Consider the following 11389-nt stretch of genomic DNA (forward strand, 5'->3'; position numbering starts at 1 on the left):
AGAAACTGTTATTAAATTCCTCTGACTTCCACATATATCCACACATATACACATACAAACTATAGAAAATGTTATTAAATTTTTTACAAATAAACAAGAAAAAATCCTTAAGTCCACACACAAAGGCCTATTAGACCTACAATCCCAGCGCTTGGAAGATGGGGGCAAGAGGAAGTCCATGATTAGGTAGACTACATTACAAGTAGTTCCGGGCCAGCCAAAATACATGACAAAACCCTGTCTCAAATAGAAATGAGGACCAGCCAGGTCTCTTGGCTTTAACCCCAGTCCTCAGAACACAGAGGCAGCAGATCTCTGTGAGTCTGAAACTAGTCTGGTCTACACAGCATAGCCAGGGCTACACAGAGAAAACCAGTCTCAAACAAAGAACAATGGGCTGCATGGATATCCAAATGGCAGAGTGCTTGCCTGGCACACATGAAGCTTGGGCCCGACCCCCAGCACCACAGAATCAGGGGTGCGCACCTGTCATCTCAGCATTACAGAAGAGGAAGTGGGAGGTCAAAACTTCAACATCATCCTCAACTGCACACAGTGTCTAGGCCCTCTGTGGGTTACATGAGATTATGTCTCAAAAATCGACCAGGTAGACAGCTTAGCAGGTAAAAACACTTGCTGCCAAGCCTGAGGACATGAGTTCAATCCCTAGTATAGCAAAATAACTGTCTTTTTTTTTTTTCATAAGTACACTGTAGCTGTACTGATAGTTGTGAGCTATCGTGTGGTTGCTGGGAACTGAATTCAGGACCTCTGCTCACTCTAGCCCCGCTTGCTCCAGCCCAAAGCTTTATTTACTATTATATGTAAGCTGTCTTCAGACACTCCAGAAGAGGGTGTCAGATCTCATTACAGATGGTTGTGAGCCACCACATGGTTGCTGGGATTTGAACTCAGGACTCTTAACCACTGAGCCATCTCTCTAGCCCAGTAACTACAAACATAAAGGAACAACGCCTATAGTCCCAGAACTTCTGGGACAGCGCAAGGGCAGTCTGAGCTGCAAAGAGATTCTATGTGAAACAAAGTCACATAAGCTCCTTTACTCTGGTGCTTTACACACAGGAAACAAACGACCGTAAATCCAAATGTGACTGCCACGGTTGAAGGTAGAGTTGTGGTGTGTTTTGTTTTGTTTTTTTAAAACCTCTTTAGCAAACCAATTAAATTTGGCCCTACATAAAAATACTTTCTCCTACCTGTCTGAGTAACTCCAGCTTCTTTAGTTCCTCATTGTAGGCTTCTGGGTTCTCTCCATAATTCTTCAGGACAAACTAGAGGGAGGAAAAAAAACCTGTAAGCAGAATGACCTGCAGAGGCGTGACCTGCAGAGCCGCTCTAAGTTTGAAGCAGCACAAATTCTGATTCTGACAGCTTCCTTTTCCTCTGGTCCAGTGAGAATGAAGACTGCGTAAAAACCTCAGCAGGATCCTCCATGCTACAGCCTTCTCCATAGACACCAGGAGTCTACCAGTTCAGGGATCGAGCTGAGACAGGGCCCTAGCAAGATCCTCAAAGGGTCACTAGCTAAAACCTCATTCAAAGATCCTCTCTTCTAAAGTCACAACTATAACCCTAAATTCAAATACAAAAGGCAAAAGGCACCAAATAAGAGCAAGAGAACAAACCCTTCCCCACCATCCCCTCCTGGCAAGGAACGCACCAATGAAAAAAGTGTTTTACACTTTCCTCCACTCAAGAAAAGCCAGAGGGAGTGTGATGAAAAATGAGTCAGCATGAAGTGGGGTGTCGACCAAAAACAGCAGGGCTGGAGAGATGGTTCAGCAGTTCAGATAATAGGCTGATCTTCCAGGAGATACGGGTTCAATTCCCACACCCACAGGGCAGCTCACAACCATCTCTAATTTCCATTCCAAGGGATCTAGTGCCCTCTTTGGGCCCTCCTTTACAACGTGGTGCAGAGATACACATGCAGGCAAAATAGTTGTACACAATAAATAAAAAATTAATTTAAGCCAGAGCAGTGGTGGATCATGCCTTTAATCCAAGCACTTGGGAGGCAGAAGCAGGTGGATTTCTGAGTTGGAGGCCAGCCTGGTCTACAGAGTGAGTTCCAGGGCTATACAGAGAAACCCTGCTTCGAAAAACCAAATAATAATAATAACAACAACAATAATAATAATGCATTGATTTAAATAATAAACAAACAAACAGCAGGGCTGGGTAGGTCCAGCTGATAAAGGGCTCCCCTGCCTCCCATGAAGGCCTGTGTTTGATCCTGGGTGCCTCATAATGGCAGTTGGATCCTGGTTGTGATCCCAGAACCCAGGATGGAGAAAGATCTGTTTTTCCTCAGACAGTGCTGGTGGGAATATAAATTAGTGTAGCCATTATAGGAATAAGTTTGAAAGCCCTTCCTGGGGACCTAGGTTTAACATCCAGCAACTAACTACGTGGTTAGTGGTCTATTACTCCAATTCCAGAGGACCCAGTGTCTTCTCACCTCAAAAGCCACCAGACACACATGTGGTGCACAGATAGACAGACAGACAAAACATTCATAGACATGAAATTAAATAAGTCTTAAAAAGTAAAGCAACTAAAATAGGCTTAGCAAGTTGGTTTAGTGGGTGACGTCAGGTTCTTGCCACAAAAGCCGGGCGGACCTCCAAGTCCAGTCCCCAGAACACAAAGGTGGCAGGCAGGCAAGAGAGGACGGACACAAGCTGCCTGACCTCCAGGCAGGAACCTGGAGCAGAACTGAAAGCAGAGGCCATGGAGGACTCCTGCTTACTGACTAGATACCCTCGCTTGCTCAGCTTGCCTTTGTTTTCCTTCCTTCCAACAAAACTGGGTAAACTGAGTTGTATCCAGGAGGCACGGCCCTAGGCTTGTTGTGGATCTGGGCCTGATTTTTCATTGCTTTTACATGCTACACCTGCCTCCCAGATCTGTCATAAAGACTTGATCTAGATTCTAAACAGAAGAGGATGCTCAGCTGAAGATACACTTTATGATATGGCAAGACCTGTACTAAGACTCAGAACCATGAGCTCTTCTCATGTGGTAAGATTTAATTTTTTCAAAATTATAAGATTCCCATATCACAGCTGGTCGTGGTAGTACAAGCCTTTCGTCCCTGCATTAGCGAGGGAAAGGCAGATGGACCTCTGAGTTCGAGGCCAACCTGGCCTACATAACAAGTTTCAGTCTGGCCAAAGCTATACCCTTTCTCAAAAATATTCTATACCCAAGATAAGAGATGTGTGATTAGCATATTTGTAGCACTGAAGGTCATTTAACATTGAAGGACGGGGAAGTCTGCTTCTAGAGCTTGCACCTGTCTGAGCTGTTACTCTCTTCTAATAACAAATGATACAAAACCGTGCCACCAGTGATCACTGGAATAAGAATTCTGAATCATGCCATGGCTTGCAGGTTAGAGAAAGGGAAGGTCGGTGACTAACAATGGTGGCAGTAGGACCCTGAGGCAGACTTCTTGACACCAACAGTCCTCCACCTCACAGTCTCTTCTATTAGCATGCTCTTTCTGTATTACTCTTAATTTGATATAATGCCTTCAAATTTCACCATGCTAATTAAAGCAAAGAGCACATAAAGCATTAAAAGCTATCACACGGGACTTCTTAAAAGAATGTCTCACTGTTGTCTAGGCTGGGCTTTGACTCCTAGGCCCACATGATTCTCCCACCCCAGACCCCATGTAGCTGGGACTACAAGTGTGCACCTAAATGTATCATTTATGTCCAGTTCATCACATACACTGTCTCTTCCTTCATTTTTTTAAACTTCCATTTCCAGAGCTGAATCAAATCTAGGTCATTCTGTGGGCTGTACTAAAAAAATGCACATAAAATTGAGTCGTACATACACTGTTGTTATTTTATACACAATCAGTTGCTGAATTTCAAATAAATAAAACTTTATTCAGACAACAGAGTGTTGCCAAGTAAAGCTTTCAGCCCCATCATGTCTTCAAGCCTGACAATTACAGCATAAGAGCACTCTTTAAATCCTATCCTAGTCTGACCACAAAAATTCTCAAAGACTCCCTCCACATTCCTTTTGATCAGCCGGTTGGTCTCTCCTGAACAGCATGAGTGAGGAAGACGTAAGCTATAGCTCCCAGAGGGTGCTAGCACTAGACTGGTTATTAAGCCAACACTTAGAGGAAGCTGGCTTACTCCTATAGAATCCCAGGATGAGGGAGGTGGTGACGGATCAGATGTCAAGGCCATCCATGGCTATATAGCAAACTTGAGGTCCATTTGCACAAGTCTCTGTGTTTTGTTTTGTTTTTTAAGATTTATTTTCTTTATTTTATGTGTATGAGTACATTGTAGCTGTACAGATGGTCTTGAGCCATCATGTGTGTGGCTGCTGGGAATTAACTCTGGACCTCTGCCGGCCCCGCCTGCTCCTGTGTAATTCACTGTAGCTGTCTTCAGACGTACCAGAAGAGGGTGTCAGATATCAGATCTCGTTACGTGTGGTTGTGAGCCACCATGTGGTTGCTGGGATCCGAACTCAGGACCTTCAGAAGAGCAGTCAGTTCTCTTACCCGCTGAGCCATCTCGCAAGCCCACAAGTCTCTGTCTTAAAAAGAGTGTGGGGGCAGGGCAGTGGTGGTACATGCCTATAATGCCAGCACTTGGGAGGCAGAGGCAGGCCGATTTCTGAGTGAGTTCCAGGACAGCCAGGACTACAGAGAAACCCTGTCTTGAAAACCAAAAAAAAAAAAAAAGGATGTGGGGAATGAGGGAGCTAGGTAGAGACAGTTCTGATAGCAAAGTGCTTGTCACACAAGCAAGCATGAGGGCTTGAGATAAACTCCCAACACCCACATGAACGGCTGTACATAGCGCCCCAACTTTGTAATCCCAGAGATGATAGAGATCCCTGGGTTTGCTTGCTAGTCAGCTACCGTACTCCACAAGCCCCAGGCACCAGTGAAAGACCCTATCTCAAAACCAAGGCAGGCAGCTCCCTAGGAACTGTACTTGAGCCTGGCCTCTAGCCAACATGTGCATACATGTACACATGCAGACACACAAACATGTACACATACGCACACCAAAGAATTGATTACTTTGGTTTTTTGTTTTTGAGACAGGGTTTCTCTGTGTAGCCCAGGCTGTCCTGGAACTCACTCTGTAGACCAGGCTGGCCTCGAACTCAGAAATCTGCCTGCCTCTGCCTCCCAAGTGCTGGGATTAAAGGCATGCACCACCACAGCCCGGCAAGAATTGATTACTTTCTAAGAAAAGAATCTGGTCTAAATAAACCCTGAGTGAAATGTATACAGGCTTCTGATGTTTGAAATTAAGTCAGGAAAGACTATGAACCATCCAGGTTGTTGTAATGGGGCCATTCTGCATTATAGCATAAGTAGAAAGACAGGTTCATCAACTGAGTCTTCTCATCTGTGATAAGACATAAAACAGATCCACACCACAGATAACTGACAGTATTTCATATATTTCGTGTCCTCCACTAGTGAGCATAGGGGACTGGTAGGATTCATTTCAGCTCTTCTCATTTACCTGTCCTGTGGGAATTCTAGAAGAGACAAAAATTCCTCAAAGCCGAAAAACCAGACGTGTCCAAGTTGAGCCGCAGGAAGAAGCAAGGAACACGCACTTTCTCCAGAGCAAGTCAACTGATAGGACAAAGGACAAGGACCTGTCTGTGATGAGGATGAGGATGAGGGGTTCGGAGGAAGCTTAACTGCAGGTAAGGAGCATGAAGCAGGAGCTCAAGAATGGCCTGAGCAGGGCAGCAGTTGATGTGGGAGTGGGAAAGCTCCACAGAAGAGCGCTGAGGCAGGCTGCAGGGAGCTGGTGACAAGCCTGACAGTAGACAGACAGCTTTCCAGAGGCCTCTGATGGGAAAGGAGCATTTAGATCAGCCAGAGCGAGAGGAGAAACCAAATGGAGGCATAGTGGGTGCCCAGAGGGTATTATTCAAAAGTAAGCTCAACCAACAGGAATTCTCAAAATCACTGCACTCCCAGGTCTGCATGCAAAAAGGCTCTCAATAGAAGAGCAAGGGATGGCTATACCACCTCAGTCTAAGTGAGCCTGACTTCTGCTCCAGTGCAGCTGGTTACGGGTAGGTGCTTGGGAAAGAAATGATTTTCACTATTAACACATGTGGCCAAATCATGCCCTGGTGAAGAGCACAAGAGTCACCTGTATACATTTTCAGTGAGTCAGTCCTCTGGGCCTCCAAGAGGGTAATATGGTACATAGGACTGACGATATAGTTCACTGATAAAGGATCTGCCGCATGTGAACCCCTGGGTCCAACCCCTAGAGCTGTGGGAAACAGCTCAAAGCCAGTGCTGGTCCACTAAGGGCTTATGTGAGCCCAGTTGTGCTAACCTAGTTTAGCACTGCAGTTCAAAACTGGCTTACTCCTATTTCTTATAAAGGAAAGGAAGTAGCGTCCACTGGGAATGACGACACTATTGTTAAAAGAAAAACTAAGCTTACATTTAATGAAGTTTATCTGAGCAAAAACAATGACATACTGATTTGGAAACAGGGCATTCTTCCAAGGAGCTGTTTCAGAGACCTGCAGCCTACCCTGAAGCCCAGAGAACAACTTAGTTACGGTGACAACAACCGGTCAACAGTTACACCTCTACTAGTTAAATGTTTACAGGTTAGTTAATTGACTACAGGGCTTCCCGCCAACAACCAAAGCTAATGTCACTGTGATAATCCTACACTGGGCTGGACATGGGAGAGTACACAGGCCCAGAGTTTACTCCCTAGCACCACCAACAACAACAACCAAATCCCTGTACTGTGTGGATCTTTTGGGTCCAATGCCAGTGCCCAACACAAATCTCTCCAGTTGAGTGCTCCTGTATGTACCTTGTAGATATTTCTACTCTCTCTTTCCCTCTCTTTTAAAGATTTATTTACTTATTTTATGACTATGAGTACTCTAGCATGTATACCTACCTGCATGCCAGAAGAGGGCATCAGATCCCATTACAGATGGTTGTGAGCCACCATGTGGTTGCTGGGGAATGAACTCAGGACCTCTGGAAGAGCAGTCAGTGCTCTTAACCGCTGAGCCATCTCTCCAGGCCCAGATATTTTTACTCTTTAAATTGCTCAAACTTTTAAATTTCCTCTACAACACAATGGATGCCTTGTGTTAAATGGTAAAGGGCTGTATTATAAGGATATAATTCAGTGACAAAAGCCTTGCCTAGCATGCCTAGCAGACCCTGGGTTCAAACCCAGCACCATTAAAAAAAAAAAACCTTGGAAGATTGCCTGTATTGCCAGGGCTGAACCTGTAAACAGAAACAATTCCACCAAGTCAACAGTAGTTTCTGCATTTAGAGTGAGGATAGAGAACGACAATCAGACCAGGGGCAGACAGCAGGACAAGGACTCTATTGTCAGGAAAGAGTAAGTTCCAAGGCTCTGGAGTGGCTTCTGCAGAACCTCTTCTAGCATTCAGGGAAATGTATGTATGTGTGTGCTTGCTTTTGAGATAGGGTCTTACTATATAGTTCTTGCTGTCCTGGAACTATGTAGACCAGGCTGCTCCTGAACTCACAGAGCTCCACCTGCCTCTACTTCCCAAGAGCTAGGACTGAAGGTGTGTGTGGCCATGCCCAGTAGGGATTGTATTTTTGGAGCAACGCCTCTCATTGAGAACAGGTGCTCTCAGGGTCTGTCTTGACCATAATAAGAAAGGTTACATTCAAACAGAAATCTCTAGGCCTGATGCGGTAGCATTTGGTTGTAATCCTAGCACTGGAGAGGTTGAGGCAAGAGGATCAGGAATTCAAGCTTAGTCTCTGCAATATACCAAGTTTGAGGCCAGAATTGCCTGTAATTCTGTAGAGCCTTGTCTTAACCAATGTTCCCGCCCTCCAAAACCTAGGAGTTTTGGAACTGAGATTATGTCTTATTTTGAGACAGGGTCTCACTATGTAGCCCAGGAGTTCAACCTCCTGTCTCTGTTTCCCAAATGCAGACATATAACCACCATATCTGAGTAGGCTGACATATTATTACTTATTATTATTGTTGCTGCTGTTATTATTATTAAAACATCATTAGTATTATTAAAACATATGTGGGTTCTGCATGTGAATGCAGGTGCCTTCGGAGGCCAGAAGAGGGAGTCTCAACTCCCGACCCCCAAATTGGAGTTAGCAGCAGTCTTGAGCTGGCCAACCAATGTGGGTCATGGGAACCAAACTCTAGACTTCTGTAAGAGTGATGTTTTATTTTCTACTGTCCATCTGTCTAGGCCCTGGACAGAGATTTCTTCATGTATTTAGGGTCAACATAATCTAAATCTAATTTAAATTCCCTCCAGACTGGTGGTTTAGGACTCCTTTGGAGATTTGAATGACCCTTTCACAGGGGCTGCCTAAGATCATCAGCATATCAGATATTTACTTTATGATTCATAACAGTAGCAAAATTAGTTATGAAGTAGCAACAAAAATAATTTTATGGCTGGGGGGTCACCACAACATGAGGAACTGTATTAAGGGGGCAGCAATAGGAACTGTATTAAGGGGGCAGCAATAGGAACTGTATTAAGGGGGCAGCATGAGGACCTGTATTAAGGGGGCAGCATGAGGAACTGTATTAAGGGGGCAGCATGAGGAACTGTATTAAGGGGGCAGCAATAAGAACTGTATTAAGGGGGCAGCATTAGGAAGTTTGAGAACACTGCTCTAGACTGTCAGTCATTTAAGAGACATTTTCCTAGGTAGTGGGTATTAGGCTAAAGGAACATGGAGGGGCCCCTCTGGTATCACAACTGAAGATGGGGTTAAAACACAGCACATACAGGAGCAGAGAGTAGCGGAGCACACCTTAAATACCAACCCTAGGAGGCCAAGGCAAGCCTGTGAGTTTGAGGCCCGCCTGGTCTACATAGTAAGTTCCAGGATAGCCAAAGCTACATAGTGAGACCCTGTCTTGAAAAAACAAAACAAAACAAAACAAAACAAAACCTAGTATACATAGGGCCAGAGCAGCAGGGTCAGGAGAGGTCTAACCACCTGAGTTTGAGTCCTTGGACCTGCCTAGTAGAAGGAGACCACTAACTCCTGCAAGTTGACCTCTGGCCTCCACACAAAATGTATTGCCATGCCTGAACCCACACATCTAGACACACACACAAACAAAGATTCAACACAGCACATGGAACTGTTGTTAAAGAAAGGGTGAAGGGAAGAAATTCAGAAAAGAAAAAGATTAATCCAGATTAAGTTAAGCTCTTTGGAAGTCAGAGCTTCAACTGGACCTTGAAAGCTGAATGGAACCAATTCACAGAGATTAAAGAATGGCTCTATTGCCACTCTGTGGGGCAAATGTGAGAGCTCTTTTAGGTAGAACAGTGGTTCTCAACTTGTAGGCCTCAACTCCTTTGGGGTGGCAGATCAGATATCCTGCATATCAGATATTTACACTCTGATTCCTAACAGTAGCAAAATTAACAGTTATGAAATTGCAACCACTGAGGTAAAATAATTTCCACAATCAAAGGCACAACAAGGAGAAAAAAAACTATTAAGGAAACAGAAAGTAATAATTATGAACAGAATGTGGAATACCTATATCAGACACACAGATTAAACATATAACATATAAAAGGGCGAAATGCCAGACAGTGGTGGCGCACGCCTTTAATCCCAGCATTTGGGAGGCAGAGGCAGGTGAATTTCTGAGTTCGAGGCCAGCCTGGTCTACAGAGTGAGTTCCAGGGCAGCTGTCTATAGAGAGATACCTTGTCTCAAAAAAAAACAAAAAAAGAAGTATTGTTTTAAAAGAGCTGAGACAAAAGATCAAAGACTTAGGCTATGTCAGAAAGAATCTGAATGGGAAACTAAAAATACTGGCTTTACTCTGTAAGACTGTATAACCAGGAATCAGGATACTATGTTTCTATCTTCCTCAGTTTTGACACATTTTAGAAAAATTCACCTCATTATATTTGCATTAAACAGAAGATGGGAAAGAATTAACAAAATTCTGTAAATTTAGATCAACTGGCTTAATATGCTGGTCTTACAGGTGCGGAAGGAGTCTGGGCTGGGGGCGTATATCTCTGTGGAAGAGCGAGCGTCTGCCTAGCTTCTTGTACCAGGCTCTGACTGGGTCTGATGCCCACCACTTGGACCACCACCACATATACACACCCAGTACCTGAATGCAGCTCACCCCATCCTCCAGCATGCAACCAATTAGGGCCTGAACTGAGGAAGCGGTGATATGAAGAGAAGCCAGGAGGCGAGTCCATCGGAAACTCCTTCCAAACCCATTTTCTTTTTCCTCCTTTCCCCAAACACAACAGAGTGGTAAAGGATTCTAGACTGTCTACTCCAACAGCTGCTGTGCTAAATCTCCAAGACTCCTCACAGCTTCCCATCTGTCCACTTCTGCTACGACCCTCTCGGAGGGTGCCCAATTCCACGTCACCACACCTGATCTCACCACGGAAACCCCTTGCCTCAGTGAACTCCAAACGACTACTCTACCCAGCCCAATGACTCATAGGATGCCACCAAGAGCCCTAGCGTGATTCAAGCCCTCTTATCGTCAACAAGAAACTGTGTCTTTTGGTCCAAAGGAACTCTGGAACAGAATTTTTGTCAGGAAACCATACAGAATTAGGGGGTCAGACAGACCAACTGCACACAGACACACACTCAGTCACACACTCCAGGAGCCAGACATTCCTATGGACCATCGGGGCTCCGGTCTCAAACACACATTCTTTCCTAGTCCGGTGAACTGGGAGCCCACCAAGGCTCGGGCCTAGCATGGAATCTACACAACCTGGACCGCCATCGCTCCCCGTGGGGGCTCCCTGGACTTGAGGGAGGAACAGGGCAGAGCTGGGTCCAGGAGCGTCATAGCAAGGAAGCGCTGAACCTCGGTAGAAATGCAAGTGGTCTGGGACAGAAGTCGGGAAGAGGGTTCCCACAAGGATGCAGGGCCAGTCGGAGAAAAGGATGAGGGGCCGGCCCGGGAGGGGAGGGCCATCCTTAGGGAAACGCCTGGCCCGACCTGCGACGGAATCCGGGGCGCAGGGGGCGTCACGCGCGGGCAGACGACGGAGATGCGCGGCGAAGGTGTGCTCACCTTCTTCACCGCAGACTGGAAGTGAAAGTCACCGGCCTCCTTCAGGTCCAGCCAGATCATGGGCATCCGGGGCACGGCCTCCATTGCGGGCAGCGCCTAGCGGCCCCAGGGCCACTCTCCTCCCAGGTCCAGCAGCTGCCTCTCTCCAGCGCGCAACCCCGCCCCTCCACGCCGGAAGCTGCTCGTCACGCGGAGTGACGCACACACACCCCACAGCCTGTTGGGAGGTGCAGTTCGCCCCCCCCCCCCCCCCC

General features: G+C 45.9%; 1 protein-coding gene across 3 annotated transcripts in view; it reads right to left on the bottom strand.

Moving 5' to 3' along the window:
* Positions 1-11314, bottom strand: part of Ptpn23 (protein tyrosine phosphatase non-receptor type 23) — a 24508-nt gene extending 13194 nt beyond the window's left edge. For 2 of the 3 annotated variants that reach the window (XM_031346406.1, XM_031346407.1), the window contains exons 1-2: positions 11136-11301; positions 1218-1292 (exon numbers count right to left, since the gene is read on the bottom strand). In XM_031346406.1, the coding sequence (XP_031202266.1) occupies positions 1218-1292; positions 11136-11219 (159 nt within the window). In that variant the 5' untranslated portion in view covers positions 11220-11301. Of the gene's footprint in view, positions 1-1217; positions 1293-11135 lie in introns of all 3 variants that reach the window. The other variant, XM_031346405.1, reaches the window with a different exon arrangement.
* Positions 11315-11389: the final 75 nt, after the last annotated feature.

Source organism: Mastomys coucha, unplaced genomic scaffold, assembly GCF_008632895.1.
Source record: "Mastomys coucha isolate ucsf_1 unplaced genomic scaffold, UCSF_Mcou_1 pScaffold23, whole genome shotgun sequence".
Lineage (NCBI taxonomy): Eukaryota > Metazoa > Chordata > Mammalia > Rodentia > Muridae > Mastomys > Mastomys coucha.